The following is a 22,506-nucleotide window of genomic DNA, read 5'->3' as shown; positions in this document are numbered from 1 at the left end:
GTATTGCAAGCCAAACAAGCTGATTTAGATTGATGCAATGATGTGTCCTACCAGGCGGGCCAGTGGCAAGCCTGGCAATGTGGTTGTAGCAAATCCAGTGCTTGTTAAGGACAGTCTTGTTCATATGTGAGAGTAGAGGGGATGCATACAGAAGGGCTGCAACACGGTGTGAGTGAGCTATGGCACCTCTAGCTGGAGGGGCTAGGAAGGCTTTAATTCTGTAAAGTGACCCTAGCTTTCTATTGATGGCTTGGCTAATCTGGTTAACATGTATGTCACATGTGAGGTTATTGTCTATGATGACACCTAATAGTTGTTGAGATGGGTCAGGGTAGAGTATTGTGCCATCGGTTGTTGTTATGGTAACGGTGAACGTGGTAGACATACGTGTTTGTGGAATAACAGCAGTCCAGTGTGACTGGGATGTAGGATCAGACGACGTTCAGAAAGCCAGTTTGCTATTGTATTACAGGTGGTCTGGGTAGCTGAACATAACTGTACTGGAGATGTGGCTGAGCAGATCAGAGTAGGGTATACAGCGTATTGGATACAGCTGGCATTTGGGATGACAGTATAATGGTCGTTAATGACGATGGAGGACAGCAAGGGCCTTAGGATAGAGCCTTGTGGTACTCTGAGGGTGTCTGGTAGACGGTTAGAGGGTTTGGTCTGCCAGAGGCCGGCCTGCTGTTGACCATGCAGGTAGGATTGACACCATTGGAAGGCTCCAGTATCTAGACAGTCTGTGCAGGGTGCAGAGTCCAAGTTGGTGATCAACCATATCGTATGCCTTTGAGTTATCCAAACAGAGGGCTGTGGATATATCATTGATGTTGCAGGTATGGCTTATGGTGTTAGTAAAGGCTAGGAGGCCTGACGGAGTGCTGTGATGAGAACGTAAGCCATGCTGAGTGTCTGCCATACTGCAATGTTGGACTAGGCGGTGCATGACTTGTCTATGTCGAAAGTCACCATAACCTCTGCAAGTGGAGAGTGTATAGCTATTGGCCTATCAGTGGAGACGTCAGTAGAGCTGCCTCCTGTGTGAAGTGGGATTACATATGACATTTTACAGATGGTGGGAATGTTAGATTCTGACATAGTACCTTTGATTACCTTTGAGACGGGGTAAGCAATAGCATCATCTGGTGTTGATAGGTACTCGGCAGGGTGTTGATCGGCACACAGTGTAGTGGGTTTCACTGTTACAACCGAGGTACGGAGATGTGAAGTGGCGACCGGTTGGCAGCTGGACGCACGTAGTTTTCTAGGGGTGCTGCTTTCGGGACCAGGGGAGCTAGGAGGTAGTCGGCAAGCTAGGGCCTGCACTGTCTCAGTAAAGGACTGGTCAAAGCTATCAGGAACGTCTTCAGGGGTATTATCATTAGTAGCGGCAGGGATTGGGTCTGACGTTTGTCCTGTACGTAGTATATATGACATGCCACCTGACAGGGTATGGCATCACTGGGTTCAGAGAGACCGGTCCCCAGACTGGCTGTGTGGTGGCATCCCACACATGTGTTGTATATACCTGGCCAAGGGTGATGGCTGACTGCATACATGTGGCAGCTGTGACGATGACACATGACCCACATAAACCATGACTGGACCATAGAGGCGATTCACAGGTTACCTTTGGACATGCCACCCTAGTAGTGTGATTGCCATGGTGAGTACCAACACATAGGGCCAATGGGGAACAACATACTGAAGGTGTGTATGTGTGGGTGGACTGCCTCTGTCTCATAGCACTGACATATATGACTGCACACGTGGGTATATGCCGGGTAAGACGTGTGCAATGTGTCACAGGCTACTTACATGTGCACAGGACAGACAGTGCCGTTCTGTCATGTGTAAGGTTGACATACATATGGTACGCTATGCAGATGTCAGTAGCAGTCTACAGAAGCACTGTAACCCTGCATTGCAGGTGTAAGCAGTGTTCCAGGGGACCCCAGGTGAACATGCATGCATACAAGGCTACAGTACACAGGGCTACAAGTACTGCATCATACAACGAAGAAGGGGTAACAATAACAGTAATTCACAATGCATATATGTAGGCACTGTCAACATGTACCCAGGAATACGCAGCACAGATGGCCATGGTGGAACCGATATTATGTCATACTTATTTGTGGTCTGGACAACATTGGTACTGCACACATATCTAGATGCGTGAACATACACATGGCATAGTTGTTGTGGGCATCTTGACACCATTACTGTACATGTCCACCATTGCATATCACTACTTGCGTTAGCATTCCCCCTGTGCTACCCATGTATGCGGCTATCTGTTGACAACCTTACCACCGGCATGCAATTATGTGCAGCTGTTATGCTTTGGTATGTACTATGGGTGCAGATAACAATTCATGACATTCATACAGTTACTACAGCAGGCATGCTGGGGTACACACACAGTCATAGCAGCACACTGTACTGTTACCAACATGATACTAATAATACACGTCTATGTAGTCACCCTGTGCATCAGCAACGTGTTTACCTGTTCCCGCAATGATGTTGGAGATTGCAGGAGGTGGCACAGTGTCATCATATGCACAGGGTGTGGATTAGGTATGCCTGAGTCAGCCACTGATACCACCAATTGACATGTGTGTGTATGTGTGTTGGTGAGGGGCAGCAGTACAGGGTGGGCCAGTGTTGCTGCAGTGTGTGCATGTATGTGGTTGCCCTAAGTGTTGACATTCCGCATGTGTGTATGCACGCACACAGTTCCACCTCATGGCTGCCATATACAGGGGTTTGTGGACAGCCACAGACTGCACCTGGCAGGCCGTACAGATCAGTGTCTGTGTGCACGGACACGGTACCTGTGCCTGGCAGGGGTGCTACGGACCGTATCCAGTACAACGCCTGACTGGGTACTGTCATCAGAAGCGGGAGTGTGTTGACTGGACACATGTCCCTGTTGGGACTGTCCAGAGCCACGCGCACGTGGTCTCCTGGGGCGTTCCGATGACAGCACAGACCCAGCGTTGCTGGGGCTGCTGCTGGCACTATGGGGGCATGCACAAGCCTGTTGCCGTCCGCGCCGACTGCCAGCTGCTGCCGCTGCCGGCATACGGCCACGTCGACGCCGCAGACGCCCACCACTGCCCTGGCTCATGGACATCTGGTTGTGGAACTGCTGTAAGATGTCCCCACAACGTCTGTCTATGACATCGGTGAAGTTACGGATAGCATCCGCAATGTCACGCATACTGTCTGTCATGGCTGTGCGGCATGCTCTGAGCTCCCTCAGACCCTGTCTGGTGTACCTTTCCATACGTGACTGAGCCTGCATGACAGTCCGAAACATCGCTGAGGTTGACAGACCTCGTTGGGCACGCCGGCCAGAGGCAGTACGCCCACGGATGCTCCCACGAGAACCCATGGGCAACTGTCTGTGTGGTACCATCGGAGGACCCTGCCCATGGCTGCTGTGTGGGGACGCATGTGCCACAGGTACCACATTACCCTGGTCTATGCCCGCTGTATCCTGTCCATCACCTAGGGACAATGGTGACATAGGATGTATAGGCAGGATGACTGTGCGCAATGATGGGGTTGACAGCTGTGTACTGTCAATTGGCTGACCAATGGCAGACCCTGACACACCTTCCTGTACCATTACACATATATCATCATTACCAGTAGCCGTGGCACAGGATTCAGGTTCCCTGCTGCAGGTCACCAGAGCAGCCCCAGAACCTGTGGGATGGAGACAGGAAACACAGTTTACATTCTCCAGACATTGTTACCAGTGATGCACTTATACACACATGCACACATGGACACATGCACACGGGCACACATGCACACATGCACACGTGGACACATGCACACGTGGACACATGCACACGGGCACACATGCACACATGCACACATGGACACATGCACACATGCACACATGTGCACATGCACACATGCACACATGCACACATGCACACATGGACACATGGACACAGGCACACATGCACACATGGACACAGGCACACATGCACACATGCTCACGTGGACACAGGCACACATGCACACATGCACACGTGGACACAGGCACACATGCACACATGCACACGTGGACACAGGCACACATGCACACTTGGACACAGGCACACCTGCACACGTGCACACATGGGTACTGACACACCTGCACACATGCACACATGCACACCCTGCAGTATACACACAGAGCACTACTGAGTTACACTACTGTTACTAGCATTATCAGGACTATTATAGGTTATGTTAAACACACTCACCAGCATGGATGGCCTGTCTCTCTGTAACCCTGGAGGGACCTGCAGAAAGGATGAGATTAATGTTAGTGGGCACATCTGTCCCATTGATATTGCATATGATACAGTGTACAGAACAGTCAGGTGTACATATGGCATATTACCTGCACGCTCCATGTCGTGCTGCTGTGTGGAACCAGCCTCCATCATAATGCAGGTGTACTGCTGTTGGTGTTCCGGGGCTGGAGCCACAACACTTAGGAGTAGCCCCTCCAGTCTGGTGAGGGGGGGATGTGTGGCCACCCCACCTCCTGTGGCGACCTGTTGCCTGTGGATATCTGCTGCACGCTGCCGGACACTTCGGATTAAATCACTGCAGTGATGTCGTACCTGCTCATATGTCCTGTTATGCGTGCCAATTTCATTTACCCTACGGACCAGGTCTTGCCACAGTGCGGCCCTCTCCTGCTGGTTCTGACTGGTGCAGGAAAACAGGATGTCATACTCCCGCACCAGGCTCTGGTGGATCTCCTCATCCTCTGCAACAGAGTAGGCAGGGTTACGCTGTCGCGCCATCTCCCTGGAAGAGAACACAGACAGGATATCAGCAGACCATGTCAGCAATGTATGGCACACATACTATACATGTTATGCATGTGTAGTGATATACTACTACTCCCATATGTTGCATGTGTGTGTGTCGTGGTGGATACACAGGTACATGGCCAGATATCAGTGCTCAGCCAATACCTGTGCAACAATACCTGCCACATTCCACACTACGTAGTAGCATGCCCCATCGGTCAGCACACACTGACAGGTGCTATGCACAACCTCACTCTGGGGGTCCATCCCAAGGTACTGTATGTGGGACACCATCCACTACTCTGCTGTGGACAGACGTTACACGGCCTGGATATACATATCCCACCACCACCACCAGTACAGTAGACTACATTGATATGTATGTGGTTAGACAGTTATTCACTTGCTGGGACTGGGATGGTATCCATGCAGCACACTGGGCCAGTGGAAGCCACAAGCCACACTGCTGACCCCTTTGCAAATGCTTACCACAGACATGCTGCGGATTGCATGACACTTGCACACACATGTCTAACCCGGACCCTATGCACAACGGTTAGGCATCCTGTCCAGTGGACCCCAGACAGAGGCAGATTGTATAACAATAGCAGGGGCTACTGCAGGACAGAGCACATTCACATTAAGGGTAGGCATCTGTGGTCAGCACTGGTACTACGCTACAGTCCGTCGTAACAACAGCCACAGCCTACTCTGGGAGGGTAATAGACACAAACACTGTGGATGACCACAAGGCCTTCTTCAGTTATGTTACACATACCGACCACATGCCTCGGATATGCTCTGTGTTAGTCCACACCTACTTAACATTCACCAAACACACGCATATTGGCAACATTCCTGCAGACATGTTCGGTGCACATCCCCCTCCTCTCCCTCACCTTTCGGATATTTATCACAGCTGGGTGTAACCTCCCTATCATCGCACATGTCCAGGTGAGGGCCGCCCTCAGCGGAGGAGAACACACAGCATCACTGTGACCTCGTGGTCCCCCTGGATGTGTGCTACCAGCACTCTGGGGGGACATACCACCGCATGTAACAGTGATAGTTTATCTTGGCCATGCTACAGGATATGTACCTGGACAGTGGCATACAGCAGCAGTGGTCCCACAACACTAAGGGGACACCTCGACTGACCCTGGGAATTACCACATCATATGCATAATGGGCCTGGTCTGCTACGCTATGGGGTACTGCAGTATGGGATGCATGTGCAGTGACATCAGGTACCTGCAGACACTTGTTCCCAGCCAGTGTGCCTTTGGGATGGGCTGATCCTGGCTTGGGGCCTGGCTGACATTTCAAAGCAGTCACTACAGCCATTGCTAGGCCAACGCACAGACACATGCTACCAGGGTCCTGGCCTATGCCTGCTTGACATGTGATGTGTGGTCATCCCCTTTTGTTGGAACTACGTACACACAACATATCACATGGACATACCTATGGATACAGACCTATGACACATTTGGAGGGTTCACAGTATGCACACTGTTAACCTGCTTCTTTGCATTACCTCTGTATGTCGCAGCTGGTTGCGTTCCACAGCTTCTGCTTGCCGCTGCTATCCCTGTCAGTGCTGACAGCTTCAGGGTAGGGAGAGTCACAGTGTTTTTTTTTTATTTTGGTGCTCTCTCTCTCTCTCTCTCTCTCTCTCTTCCACTTCTCGGCCTCTCTCTGTCTGCTTCCAGACAATGCAATTAATTTATTGCATGTGGGGAGTGTTAGCACTGGATGCTTTTGTAGGTATTTGCATAGGTCCATGTGATGGCCTCTGCACCAATTGAGGGCCAGCATTTGCTAATTGCATACAGCTGGTTGTGTACTGATTGCAGTTCTCACTGTGATTTCAGGTCAGTGCTATAAAAGGGTATGTGTGATAGGCGTTGCCCTTTCAGATTGTGTGGGTGGGGACCATGCTGGTATGCTGTGGACAGTGTTCTGTGATTGTAAAGGTTAGTATCTCTCTCATGCTTCAGGCTGTGTTGTATATTCACAGTTCTCCATTCCTCTTTCATGTTCCCTGTAGCAAGTGTGTATGCACTTTGACTCCTACAAGTATATCTATATATATATATATATATATATATATATATATATATATATATATATATATATATATATACATATGCATACATATACCTATGTACTTTAACTGACCTTATTATCTACAGGCTGCCAACTAGCATGGCTGTTTCTTTTCACACACTACTATTATGGATATCCATTGTTTGTGACATTTATTTTAAATGGCATGCTTTGTGTACTACACATCCTATATTCCCTTTACATTCATCCCTACTTTTACATGTTATATTTATTTTAGCACAATGTGTTTGTATAAGAGTCATGGCTTAGTGGTAGGGTGTACAGACTAGTGTTTCCAAGGTCCTGGGTTCGGGACTGACAGTGGGAGTTTATTTTTCTTTTGAACTGAGTACAGGACCTGTCAATCACAGTGACTAAGGCACTTTTAAGCAGTTGTAACCGGGCTAGCGCTGGTTTGCGCAGAGCTCACGCATGCGCACTGGCGGTTAGCTCCGCGCACACCCGCTTACAACTGCTTAACGGTGCTTACTCTGGCGCACACCCGCGCTATTTTCTTTGAAAGAAAAGAAAATGGGGAGACAGGAAAGTGGTGAAAAGGGGTCACAAAGAGGGTAAGACAGTAGGGAAACAAGCTTGGGATGTGCAGGAGGGATGTAGGTAAGGCCCATAGCTGCCCATTTCTTCATCAGCAACAGCTGTGCATATGTATGTAATTTGGTGTGACATTTGAAACCTTCCACCCCTGGGAGAGGTGTCAGGACAACAATAATACTTGTTGTACAGCCAATTGTAATTGATAGGGTCCATGTCCAGTGGACATGTGTGCGGAATGGGCAGCTATGTATGGGGCGTAATTTTTTTGTGGGTACAGAGTGCCCTTTTTTTTTTCAGGTAAGAGTGGTATGTCAGGTGAAGGAAGTTGGTTCAGATGGGGAGGTAGGCTGGGTAGGTAAACAGACAAGACAAACAAGACGCATACAGGGGCGGTGTATGACACGTGTGGGGGGGTTACACAAATGACGGGGACGGAGGTTTGGATATCCAGAGCCCATGAGCCCACAGATGGCAACAGTGGAACTGATATCCCCACCCATAGGCAGTTGCCACTGTCCCTTCACTGCCCAGGACGGGCTGTGCTGGGGGCTGTGTAGGCGGGGCAACGGGCATGCCCGTTAGTTGCGCCACCCATGCCTCGAGCTGGCGTAGGGGCTCAAGGACAGAGTCCCGAATCTCCCTACGCACCACAGTCCGGACACTACGGAGGGTGAGTGGTGGATCTCCTCTGGCCACACTTGCAGAGGGGGGGCGAGCCCCATCCCCTGCAGCGCTTCCACCCGCAGGTGGCACAGGGCCACCGGAGGAGGGTCCAGACTCGGCACTAGTGCCAGGTGCACTCGCCAGCTGAGGTGGGAGAGGTGGGTCCGCTGGAACCCGCCTTCCCTGTCGTTCTATGTTTTGCATTATGTCATGACAGTTTGGGTTAGTGACATATAATACCATTCACAGTTAGTTGTAACAGCATGCATTAGTATTCCCATTAACCAAACACCCAGATATTCACACCATTGAACAGCGTGCAAAACACATGCATAATTTGAACAGTAATACACAGTCCAACAACATGCAGGGTTGATTGATGGCAACAGGCCATCAGGTGTGGATGTATGAACAGGGCGGATGCATCAACAGACATGCAAATATATATGACCCAACAGGACAGACGTCCAGGGGTGTTAATTGTGATTGCACATACCATTTTCACGTGGAATGGGTTATAGGTGGTTAGAGGGTGGGGTAAATAAAGTAATATTAACACCTTCAATACAAATACATATGCTGTACATTTCTAATAGCTACAGTTATATACACACTACTGTTCTAACTACAGTGTCCTATATGTTAACTACTTCACCTTGCAGATGGGACTGTTACTGCAACATCAATCTACATTTTATTGCTGTTCATACACATTCATATCAAGCTTTGTTCAGATACATCATCCTGTTACTTTTGCTTTATATACTTGTAGACAAGTGTGGATGTTTGGTATATCAGACAATCATCCTATCTGCGTATTTCAGACTGGGAGCAACATATCCAGATTTTGGGGTACACATTCCACATGCAGCAACACTTTGAACAGATTTTGCTGTTTGGTTCTGAGTCTCACATGCATTTAATTCTGTCCTGACTGCAGTATAGTTTATTCAGGGGTTATTACTACTGTATTGCTGTATTCCTGACACTTTCTCACACTCTCTCACTTGCTTTCATGTTACTATTCAGACTGGTACTTCTAGGCTTTATTGACATGTTTTAACAGTGGTTATTACAGTTCTTTCCAGCAGTCTCACTTCTGTCATGTTTCAGTATTTCCACAGGGATATATTTCACACATGTGATTTCATCCTCTTCTGCAGCTATACTTTACATGCTGCTGCAGGTTGTGTACTATTTTCTTACAGGCAGGGCATTTTTATTTCAAAATATATGTTGGACAGTTTCATGTTTAGTTTACACTTTCAGGCTGGGAACTGTTGTAATCAAGCAATACTTGCATACACTTTCACACTGTTACTTGCAGATTTAATTCCTTCCTGGCTACACTGCACTCTTTTGCTGACTGTCATACATTTATATATCTTTACAGTTACTGGTAGTGGATTACTGACCTGCCTGGTGGCAACCGCACCAGCCTATCGGCATAGGCTCTGCGGTTCGCAGAACGGACACCTGCAGCTGTAATATAAATGAAGTAATATTGGAATACACATCTCCATAATTTCAGGTAGTTTAACTTTCTACATACATAATTAATTGTTACTTACTCAGTGGTGGGCGTTGGGTGATTGCCGGGCCTCCTGGATCCAAAGGTTCAGTTGGTCCTGCTTGCGTCTCTTCAGGTCCGCATGGTGGTGACGGACCTGCTCACCTGTCCTTGGAATTCCTGTGGCACTGGTGAGTTCATGAGCCAACTGGTCCCACGCCTCAGCCCTGTCCGCTCCCCAGAGGACCTGGCCCTGCATGAGTTGGGCCTCATGGTTGTGGACTAGGAGCCAGGCCATGTACCTGGACTCCTCAACACCCCACCTCTGCGCTCGAAAGCGACTACCCTCTCCTACACCTGACATTCTGCCTGCAGGTCTGTTCTACAATCGTTTATGCTGTGTATTCCCGCCTATGGGGCTTATATAGTCCGTTTTTCCCGCACATATCTGTGATTGGCCATTTTGGAATTGTATCAACTTCAGTAAACCTGCATTGTCATGCTGTAGTTTGTATTCATTCCTATATATGAGCTATTATTGCATTTCTAGGTACTGCTGTCATGGCTTAGTGGTTCTGTACCTTGACTATGGTGTATAGTATCCTGGGTTCGAACCTGGCCACTGCTTTTTATTTTTCATGACTGTCTAGACATGTTGAGGGGTGTGTCTGTGTAAAGGCAGTTTTGATACGGCTTGCTCAACGTTGCCCGTCGGTTAGCTTGTTTGCGCGGTGCGCAGCTCCGCGCAAACGGGGTACGCTGCTTTAAGCCTCATTTGGCTATCGGCACGCATATTCCGCTCAGCTCAGTTAGGGGCACATATATTTAGCATGGTAAACCACTGCTCAGCTACGGGCACTCAGTTTGCACCAGTTGGACCAATGCTTATCTACGGGCACATACACTCACTCTGTTGAACTGTAGCTCAGCTATAGGCACATCTGGCAGTTTCTATTCATTTCTTAGCTCACATTTATTCAATATAAATGGGCTATTTCATTGCATTTTACATATATTCTGGTTTTATGTGTACATATGTGTCAGGGACTTTTTTCCTGCTTATTTTGCAAAAAAAAAAAAATGGTGTTGTGGGGGCTCGAACCATGAATGCCTGCTCTGCAGCCGGCATCTCTACCGCTACGCTATTGCTTCCTGGCTTATTTTGCATATTTAGTTCTTATATGCTTTCCCATTGACTGCTAACTGTAGCTGCGCGCTTACGGCACGCTTCAGCATAAGCGCACTCACGGTTAAACATTTTTACTATTTAAAAAAAATATGACATGTTCATTTAGATTTCTTTTATGTTTAATAGTCTGTAGGGGCATGTGTTGTGTTGTGTTTATTCACATTTCCGTGGACTCTGTTGTGGGTGTCTACTTTGGACACCTTTACACTTATGGGGGCGTGTCCGCTTGCAGGGCTCAGCCTACGGACACGCCCCCAAATGTCTTACACGGACCGTGTTAGACTTAGGTGTGATTCAGCATGCTCTCATGAATATGCAGAGCATGCTGACATCACTCCGTTTAACTGCAGCCTCCGTGTATGAGTTATAACTCTTACATGGAGGCTTCGTGAATCCTGCCCATCTGTCTTTCTAACAGCTCTATTTATGTTGCAAGCACAATTTAGGTCTTTTAATCTAGTAATTCCGATGCTGTTTGTTTTGTGAATATGCAAAAGGTTCATTATTCAGTAACAATTTCTAATAATTATTTTTCTCACTCTGTTTCATAACTATCTTTGTATTCTGTAGGTCAATAACTTGCGTTCCAAGGTGTCACGTTATGCTATAAGAACTCTAAGCAAGTTGTTTGACACACTAAAGAAAAGCATGGATCAGGAAGTGGATGAAATTGCCAGAGTCCTGCTGCATAAGACTGGAGATTCTAATGAATTCATCCGTGATGAGGCTGACGAAGCACTGACTGTCATGGTGGACAATGTGACTCCTGCTCGAGCACTAACAGCTCTTATCACAGGTGGAGCGAGGTATGTAGCTGCAAAGAATACCATTCGTTTTGAAAATAACTGGTTATACTACAATAATAGAACATATAACTAAACAACTGCTGGCAAGCAAGCCAAAACAAAGGAGTGTAGCAATGTCATTTTTAAAAATATTGTAATTGCATTTATAATCATCTATCATATTTGCATGCTACAAACATAATCTGTGCTCTCAATGTGACTCTTCAAAATAAAAGATAACCAAAGAATTTTATTTTTTATTTGTCTTCTCTTTACAGATACGCATTAACTGATACCTACAGATTCATGTTTTAGGTGTCCACATCTGCTCCCAAACTCATTTTATTTACCTGTTTAACAGGCAGATCATTACTGTATTTACTGCCAAACACATCATATACACCCTTGTATCTGCTGCTGGTGCATATTACTATAAAGGACTGACTATCTAGTAAACAGAGCTCTGAAAAAAATAAATTTGCATGTTGTTATGAATAATAAAAGTTTGTTAAATGATGGATAAATACCATTTTTCTATTTTCTTGAGAGGTTTATTGATATTTTGACATTGTTGGGCTGTTTTATTGCAGTATAGTACTTCACTATAAAAAACTAATTTGCTTGCTATATGGCCAACAAAAATGCAACATTTGACTGACTATACTAAAATGCGTGGTACTAGAAAACAAAAAAAAACATAATTTACATGACTTTCGCAACTATATTAGCAATAAACCCCTACAGTAATCTAGCAATATTGACACTGTGCTCAGTAGATTCAATGATGAAAGAACAGGTCTGGTCAGATCATAAGATCATGGAAGATTGCTAGGTTAATGGCCCTAGAGTCTTTCTAAACTTATCCATTCATGCCCCAGTTTTCACAATTATCAATACTCACAGGCAAGATAGGCTTTGGCATTTGTTGAAAAATAAAAGTTATTTAGCACATATTGATTTTATATGTCATAAAAATATCACTACATCACACTGTAAGTGATTCAGTAGATAGCTGGGCTGAAGTGCCTGCTTCCCAGGCAAGTACCCTTGCCTTGAGTTGATCTTTTTCAAGGGGTGGGGATTTCCTGGGAAAAGAAAACAAAAAGTTAAACACTCCAGTGGCTCTACTTGACAGAGGCACTGGTAACTAAGGTTGGGTGGCATGATGCCAGGGTAGTCCTATGGGCTGGGCTTGTAAAGGCTCCAAGGCCATTAGCCTAGTATGCACCTATGAACGCCTATGAACCTATGTGGCTTCTCTAGTTTATGTCAGTATGGACAAAGGAGATTTGCTGAGTTTTAATAAAGGTTTATTTCAAGCCTTTAGCTCTTTAAATCATGTCTCGTCACTGAGTTCAAAAAGAAAAATAATTCCCTCTTTCTGACATTGATTCCCAGTCCATAGAACAAAGATTGGAGCTGGAGTCTTTTTCTACACAAAATTTTTCTCAAGATGATTCTGATTCTGAAGATGTTTTTCCTCAGATTTCACTCAAGAAGAGATATCCTTTTCTGAAATTTTAACTAAAATGAAAGAACTGTATCATTGGTAACAGAATGAAATTCCAGTATCCTAGCAGAATTATTATGATTTATTGCAACTGGATTTTCCTCAGCCTGCAGCTGTTCCTATTTTAGCAGCATTGGAGGATGTTTTTGTAGTATGCCTGACAGTCAATCTCTTACCCTTAAAAAGTCTGATAGGTTGTATAAAGTCTCTCAGACACACAAATACTTGCTTCCTAATCTCGGCTCTGATCATACAAAGCCATCTGCTGCCAAACATATTGTGAATGCTAACCCTATTCCTTCAGATAAGGATAGGAATGCTTGCGATAGATTTGGGAAGAAAGTTTATTATTTTGCTTCTTTGACTTTCAGAATTCTAAACTGCCAAGTTTATATGTAAAAAAGTAATTCTTTTGAGAACATTAAGAAGTTAACTGTTAACCTCACTTCTTCAGATGCTAAAGGATCTGTAAGTTCTGTAATAGTGTCTGATTCTTAGGTGACCAAACACTCTAGGAAGTGGTTTTATGATTTTCCTGATGATGTAATCACAGCAGCTGCCACTGTATCAGTCATGAGAATATTTGATTGCTTACATTCATAAGGTTTTGTAGAAATTGTCTAAACTGAGATTGTAAATCCTTCCCTTGATAAAGCATTATTGTTTGTCTCTTCTGCTGCTGAGATCCTTAAAATATTTGATGAAGGGGGAAATACAATCAAGGAGTGACCCATATTTTTCAATTCTTCGTTTCTAAGTTCAGTAAGAACTTTCTAATTTAGTGACCTCTTACAGGAAACAAAACAGTCTCAGCAAGGTTCCAGCAAATAAAACTTTAAAAAGCAATTGCAAGGAGGTTTAGAAAAGACAGATGCCCCCCCCCCCGAAGAAATAGGGACAGCCCAAAAAGTTAGAATGTCTATTTACCTCTTCAAGAGCTACTGATTCTATGACCCCCCCCCCCCGCTCAAACAAGGAAATGATTCTATTCAAGAATCTTTCATGTGCCAAAGAAATAAGCAACTTCTAAGATCATTCCTAGACCTCTCCTTTCTCAGCCTCTATGCCAAAGTCCCAAAGTTTAAGATACTTTCCCTCCAATCTGTGTTACCCATCATACCTCCACTCCGTTTCTGACCTTTCTTGCTCTATCAAGATTCATCTTTCTGCCATCTTTGCTTGTTTGCTCTTAGATCTCCCCTCCCCCTGTGCTCTGCCTCAAGTCAAACAGTTTTTGAAAGGGGGTTTGCGTATACATCCACCTAGAAAACAGGTGGCTCCTTTATAGGATCTTAATTTTGTGATAGAAAAATGAGATTTCTTTCATTTGAACAACCTCATCAGATTAATTTGAAGCTATTCACATGAAAACAAGTGTTACTCATTGTTCTAACCTCTACAAGGAAAGCATCTGAGTTACAAGCTGTTATAGTGAGTCAGTTTTATATTGTTTTCCATAAGGACACTGTGTCTTTGAGTACAAATCTTCCATTTAAGCCTAAAGTGGTTTCAGAGTTTACTTTAAGTCAATCTATTAATCTCCTTGCATTTTCCCAGAACCTACAAACTACGAGAAAGGATATTGCATACTCTGGATGCACACAGGTAGATCAGGTGCTACATGAACAGAACAAAATCCTCCAGGAAAGCTGACCATGTGTTTATTTCCTAGGAATGTAAGAAAAAAGAACAATCAGTGTAAAAATGGACAATTTCAAAATGGTTGTCTCATGCTATTTTGTTCTGCTATTCATCCACAACCTCTTTTTCCCATTTTTGCCATGGGATCAGGCTGTCACTTCAACAGTGACAAACTTTTCACCATAAAAAGTCACTTCCAGGCAGGGTGAGGGCTCTATAAATATCCCAGAGGCAGCAATTTGGTTTGGTGCATACTTTTTAAAGCATTGCAAGCTGGAGTCCTTTTCCAGGCTAGAACAGGTTTTTCCACTCAAGGTGCAGTTAACCATTGACAAGACCCCTATACAAATCATAGCTAGCTACCGGCCCCTAAATCTGACTCAAGATGCCCAATCTGCCTATCTGGACCTCTTCGAATCTATCAAGATTCAACCCTTTACCCTGATCCTGGGTGACTTTAACTACTCAACCATAAACTGGAAGAACTACTCATGCCAGAACACAAATGCCCAGAAATTCTTTGATTTTGTCAATGCAAATGCTTTGGAACAGCTAGTCGATACCACCACAAGAGGTGATAATATCTTGGACTTGGTATTAACCAACATGAGTAACCACTGCAGCTTCCCTGCAGTATCATCCTCCTTGGTAAGATCCGACCATAAAGCAATCACTTTCAAAGTCACTATCTCCCCTGACCCCCCCCCCCTCTAGCTAGGGTCAAACAAAAAAACTTATCCAAAGCTGATTACAGCCTCCTGAGGGATGGTGTAAACAGCTTCACAGCTCCCTCCCCCTCTCTGGCACCAGTATCCAAAACTACACCAAAGCACTATACGAGCATTTGTACAGATGCATGGAATTAGGAATATCCGACAGGACTAAATCATCCTCTGCAAGGAAAAGTAAACCTGGTGAACATCTGCAATAAATAGACCCTATAACAAAAGGAAAAAAAAATGCTGTCCAGGACCAAGAACGAGAAGGTGCCCAATTTGAAGCAATCTCTCCTTAGCCTGAACAAGCAAATAAGTGCACTAGTAAAATCCTGCAAAGCAAACTTCGAGTCCAAATTGGCCACATCTACTAGAGATAATCATAAGACCTTCTTCACATATGTCCGCAGTCTCAAAGGAAACACTCAGATCTATTCAGAAATGGTGGTCAAGGACATCACATATACAAATCTTGTAGATATAGCAAACTTGCTGGCTGACAGATTCAGCAAAAACTTCACCCCTCTGTCCCCCCCATCAGGAAATTAGGACATTACCAGTACCTGCCCTCTTCCCCTTATATCTAGGGAACAGGTCATCACTGCTCTCTCAAAGGCAAAAAATACAGCCTCCATGGGACCCAATAACATCTCCGGTTGCATTCTACATGAACTCAGGCAGGAACTTGCAGCATCATTAGATGTCTTATTCAATCAAAGCCTGAGTACCAGCTTTGTCCCAGTTGAGTGGAGGACAGCCACTGTCATTTATTTGCACAAGGGTGGAGCGTCCACTGATCCAGGAAATTTAGACCCATCAGCCTAACTAGCCTGATCTGCAAGGCCATGGAATGTATTGTCATGGATCTCATTAACAAAGGACATTGGCAACCTCAAAACACTCAATCCCACACAATATGGCTTTGTCAAGGGGATGTTGTGCCTGTTAAATCTGGTTGACTTCTTTGAGACAGTCACCAAAGACATGGATGAGGGGAAGACTGTGCACACCACCTACCTTGACCTGGCCAAAGCCTTCGACATTATTCCTCACTCAGGCATAATAGATAAACTCTCTCAACTATGCATCAATCCGTATGTTACCAGATGGGAAGCTAACTGGCTTACTGATAGAACCAACCTAGTCCAAATAGGGGAAGCCACCTCAAGCAGTAGATCCAAATCAATTGGCATACCCCAGGGTTCAGTCTTAGGGCCTCTGTTATTTGGGATATACCTTTCTGAGGTGCAGGCTAAAACCAGTGGGCTATGGTTGACCAAGTTTGCAGATGACTGCAAGCTGAGTGTTGTCATCAATTCCCGTAGTGATGTGGACATCCTCCAAGAGGGTCTCACCCAAACAAATGACTGGTGCCAGAAACACGGCCTCAAGCTGAATACCAAATAATGCATCATCATCCCCTTTGGGGAGAGTGACATCCCCACAAATTATCACATTAATAACAATGCCCTAAGCACGCAATCAGTCTTGAGGGATTTGGGCACCTGGGTTGATAGCAACCTGACTTTTGACCACCATGTTGCTTCTGTTGTATGGAAAGCTTTCTAAATGGCCCACCTCATAATAAAGGTATCTCATCCAGGGACAAGGAGGACAAAACATCCCTGTATTCTTCCCTTATAAGGCCCATTATTGAGTACAGTGCCCGTTCAGCATATACTTCGCAAAGCACATAAAACAGATGGAGAGACTACAGAGGTTTCTTACCAGGAGAATCCAGGGCCTCAAAAATCTACCATACATGGATAGGCTAAAAGCCCTATCTCTCTACTCATTTTCATACAGACTCCTCAGAGGTGACCTCTGTCTGGCATACAAGGTGATCTTGGACTCTGCCTTGATGGGACTGCTGCATATCTGCAAGTCAAGCTCCACTTGAGTAACCCACATGCGTGGCCTCAACCTGGTCTGTGACATCAATAGGACTTGTTAGCAGGACAGATTTGTGTCCCAGAGAGACTCTTCGATCTTTGGAATAGACTCACTCTCCATGTCAAGCAGAGTACCTCTTTACCCCTTTACCTGGATAAGTGAATGGGAAACAGAAAATGCATTCCTGGGATTCCACCCATGTCCCTGCATGGACAGGGGCATTGGGTGCTGACTTGTCTAAACATGGGTTAAACTCTTGGCTAGGCTTATAAGGGTCTCATGGCCAATAGCCTAGTAACGTCCTGTGATCCCATGATTCTCCATGGACACCTAGATTCATAGTCATCTTCCATTTATCTGTCTTTCTAATATTTGGTAATCAACCTTACAGCTTAGACTACTGCAACAGTGATCTAATGATAACCATAATCAAGTTGTGTAAGCAAACTTACCATAAGAGAAGTTGTTCAAATAGATCACATTTGCAGTAGAAAGACCCTGCCTCCACCCTCTTTTCATTAGATGTTTTTTTTACCAGGGTTTGGACATTTTCATTTGTTTTTTTTTTTTTATTTTATTTTTTTATCCCTAGCATATACCACACTCTAAGAGCTCTAGCCTACCTTGTTTTCTGGATCAAGAAAGCTTTGAACAGTTAAGGTACATAGAAAATGCCCTGAAGCTTTCAATACTGGCTTATGCTACTCTATTCAAAACATCTACTGTTATAGTAAGTTTACTTACGCAGCTGTACTTTTCTAATTCGATCTACCTGAAAATGGAATTGTAGATCCACTGCACTGATGCAATTTTAGTTTTCAGCCTAAGTTTAGTCTTCCCATAATGTACTCTGTCACAATAATAATAATACTCTATTAACACTGCACTTCTTTAGGTGTCCTATATTTACTGACAAAGATTAGCAATACCCAGAAATAGTGCTTTTTTTATTTGCACATTTCTGGAAATGGCCTTCAGTAAATGTTCCTTTCACTATTACCTTTGATTTTGTTTTAGATGCAAGCTACTAAATAGAATGCTTTGGTCCCTGGAAACAGTCATATGTTTTTTTTTGTAAACGTTCTGAATTTCTTAGCAGCAGTTACCACTCAATAAACCTACTTGAAACTGAGGAAGTCCTACATTTTTTTTAATTCCATTCTACCAATCATAAGCTATGAAAACTGAAGTTGGTACGGACTGGAGAATTTGAAATGATTTCAGTAATGAATTTGAAGAGCATCAAAACCTAAATTTCTTCAAAAGCATTTTTATAAGGCTGTCAGTACCCTTATACATGACATCCCTCAATACACTATAGGATCACACATAGAGAAAAGGGAATTCTTGTGGCAACAGGTGTAAGTGTAGGACTGCCATATACATGGTCCTGGGTTCTAATACAGGAATGCTTGTATACCCTCTCCCATGCAGTCTTACAGCAGTTTTAACAAGTCTGGGGCAATAAAGAGTGAAGCCTCCAATGTAGGAGGAGCAGCAAAGAAACTTGCTCCCCCAGACAAACATTCCTATATGTCCTGGTTCAGTGTGTGTAAGAACTACAAACTGCTTTCAGTGTTTCATGACTGGCAATCATTTGAACAGCAGTACTTCTGATGTTGAGCGGTTTTGGCATGCTGGGATTGTTAGGAGGAATTTGGCTTGTTAAGTTTCAATGATTGTATATTCACTCACTCACTGACTTTCTTCCTCATCTGGATGTCCGATGTTAAGATTTTTGTCAGTTTTGCCTGCACTGCTACCTCATTTACAAGTAGCAGTTTATACTAACTGCAATTTTTCTGTGTATCATATGATGTTTCAGATGCTGCAATATAGCATGCATTTTTATATTCATAGTAACTTTTTTTGTAAATTTAGTGCATAAACAGTCTTTGGTCTTACCTGTCTGTCTTCCTCTATGTCTCTAATGAACGAATGATGGAAAAAAGAGTTAATGTTACTCACCAACCTATAAAATGATTTCTTTCCCACTTTTTGTTTGTAGCCATCGTAACACATCAGTTCGTAAATGCATGGCAGAACAACTCATGGGGTTGGTTGAGCAAACAGGAGCTGAAAAACTTCTATCAGGAACCAAAAGCAACACAGACCTACTAATTCAGACTGCAGCAAAGCTCATACAGGATGGCAACCAGGACACCAGGTACCATGTCTCTGCACAGTGAACCTTCAACATTGTGGGGTAACCTACCTGAAATATCAGTTTTCTGAACATTATTATAACACATGTAATAAGGAATGTACATGAGGCTGTGTTTAAAAGACTTACTAGATTAAAGCTGGCTCTGCACAGTCTTTTAAATGTATGAGCATCATTTTAGACTGATCTAAATATTATTTTTAATGTCTTTCCCTTCATTCAAAGAATAGGCATTCCTTTGATTTGCTTTGCTTTTAATACATAATATATGTTCAAACTTGCAATTTTAATGCTTTTATTCAGTTCGGCTGTATAATGACCTCATGGTACAGGAAAACACAGGAGCTGGAGCACTATGTGACAGGCAGGGAGGTCACTTTATGAGTTCAATAGTTAATATCTAGCTGTGATTAAATCTCCTTTTTTGAACTCTCTTACGTCCACAACAGTATATATGATTGTAGAAATTATGAATATTATTTTCTGAATTACATATTTTGTTTATTTGCTTGTTTTTGTTGACAGGGGTAGTCTCACTGAGCATAGCAATCTTTTACAGGGAAGATAGCATTGACATTGCCAATGCAACATTCAGTGTAAGGTACAAAATTAACTGCAGATAACAGAAAAGTAATGTAATTGTATGATGCGCTGGTGAATTAAGACAGTCAGGCAATCAAGTTTAATATGATAATGAAAGGGAATTGTGAATATAGAGGAAAGTAACCTACTCACAGAAAAAAGACAAGTCTTTATGGTGCTAAAACAAACTGAAGCATTAGAGATTTGCATGGTAGCTGTAAACTCATTACATTCACACAGCATTCTAGCAATAGATATACTATGTAAAGCTATGACTGGTCATTATGTGCGGTAAATGACAGGAAGATTCTAAAACAGAACTTATTAGTAGTGAAGTAAAATGCATTTGAAGTGTTACAGTACATTACTGCAGGAATATTGGGAGGCTGTAGGCAAACATTCCACTATACACAGCAAACCAGTTGTAAATAAGTGAAAGTACAGCAGTGCAGTTTTTAATTGCAGCATATAATTATAATGTGGTACATGGAACTTCAAGATTATGCTACAAATATAGGAAAATACAGTTTGAAACGCACCTTTCTGATTGTTGGCCACCACAGAACACTGGCAGAGTGGCAAGGAGCTAAAACAGCTTTACAGATTTTAATATATTTCACAGTCTCACACACCCACACAAAAAAGAATGTAGCAGAGTGAAGTGTGTCAGTAAGTGTGTTGAATTGCTACCAAACGGAATTTGCTATTGCAAAGACCAAGATGGTACTGGAGGGGACTGAAGCCGACCACTGCCACCAAAATGTCATGGATGGCACCATTTGCTGCTAAACATGAATCTTGGCTGGAAGTAGAGGGGCTTGAATCCCACTACTGTGATTCACTGAACTGCCCATGTATGTGAGAAAAGGAGGCTGTGATCTTTGGATCTGTTCCACTGATGTGTACCACAAGGTCGTCTCTCAGGTTAGTCCACTGGTACCCAACAAGTTAAAGTTAAAACAAAAAGAAAAGAAAAAAGAAAAGTGCACACAAATTTGATTCAATAGCACATTCACCAAATGAAAACTGGCCCAAGATCATAAAGGCAATATGAACATGCTGCCCTGGATATGGGCTTCTAACACCTACACACACAGTCTGGGACTATATACTGACTATTTATAATGCTGAACTATTATCCTAACATCCCAGGCCCTTTTTCAACAAATAGGTAATACCTTCCAAAAAAATTATTTTCAGAGACACACACACACACACAGACACACACACACACACACACACACACACACACACACACACACACACACACACACACACACACACACACACACACGTGCGAGTGCACCCATGCACACACAGTCCCCCACATTTTCACTGGCATTGTAGTACTACTACCATACCAGAATAATGGGTCAGAGACTTACAAACCAATTACGTATGCCATCCTTGATTTAGCCAAACTTAAATTATAAAAATTATGTCTCCATTGCAGTATGCTCAGGTGATCTGGCTAAATGGAGGTGGCTACCACAGTTTTGCCAACTTACACTGCTGCCCTCTTCTGAGATAATAAAAAATGCATGAAGAGATAATATACTTTATATATATATATATATATATATATATATATATATATATATATGTGTATATATATATATATATATATATATATATATATATATATATATATATATATATTTGTATGTGTGTATATATACCAGCCAGAAGAGCTTAAAAGTGAATAAATAAATCCTTACATCTAAAAAAAAAAATAAAAAACAGGCAATTATACATGACAAAATATTTAAAGAGGAAACTGATATACAGCTAAATAAATACCATAACCTTCTCTAAATGAAGAAACACTTGCTGTACCTACTCTTAGTAAAATATTATACAAATCAGAGTTCAAACAGGAAAATTTCATAAGATATGCATGTCAATGCTTGTGATGAAACTGAGTACAGACAAAACAGTTGTCATAGTAGCAAATGGGGAAACTAAAAGCTGATTTAGAAAGGAAATAGTGGAACAGGTTAACAGCTTCAAGTATCTGGAAGGGGTGGTTGAGGATAAAGGAAGACTAATAGAGGAGATCAAAGCTCGACTCAAAGGGGAAGCAGCCAACTTGCACAGAGTGTCAGGAGCAGTGTGAGAGAAAGATGCTAAAGAAGCTGAAAAGTAAGGTGCATGAAACAGTGGTTCAACCAGTGCTTCTATAAGGGACAGAAACCTGAGCAGTAAAGGCAGAGCATACGAGTCCGCTAGTGAAGATGGAAATGAAGTGCCTGAGATGGGTAGTAGGATGCACACTGTGGGACAGACCAAGAAATGATTACATCAGAAGAGAAGACAAATTAGTTCCCATTACACAGAAGGTCAAAGAAATACAG

General features: G+C 43.5%; 1 protein-coding gene across 1 annotated transcript in view; it reads left to right on the top strand.

Annotated features, from left to right (window-relative positions):
- TOGARAM2 (TOG array regulator of axonemal microtubules 2) overlaps positions 1-22,506 on the top strand; it is a 1,500,446-nt gene that overhangs the window by 1,250,124 nt on the left and 227,816 nt on the right. Inside the window, exons 13-14 of the mRNA XM_044059883.1 lie at positions 11,432-11,667; positions 19,415-19,573. Of these exons, the coding sequence (XP_043915818.1) occupies positions 11,432-11,667; positions 19,415-19,573 (395 nt within the window). The remainder of the gene's footprint in view (positions 1-11,431; positions 11,668-19,414; positions 19,574-22,506) is intronic.

Source organism: Protopterus annectens, chromosome 1.part2 (assembly GCF_019279795.1).
Source record: "Protopterus annectens isolate FY-2018-M chromosome 1.part2, PAN1.0, whole genome shotgun sequence".
NCBI lineage: Eukaryota > Metazoa > Chordata > Ceratodontiformes > Protopteridae > Protopterus > Protopterus annectens.
The sequence above is the reverse complement of the archived record's forward strand: the minus strand, read 5'-3'. Positions and strand labels throughout refer to the sequence as shown.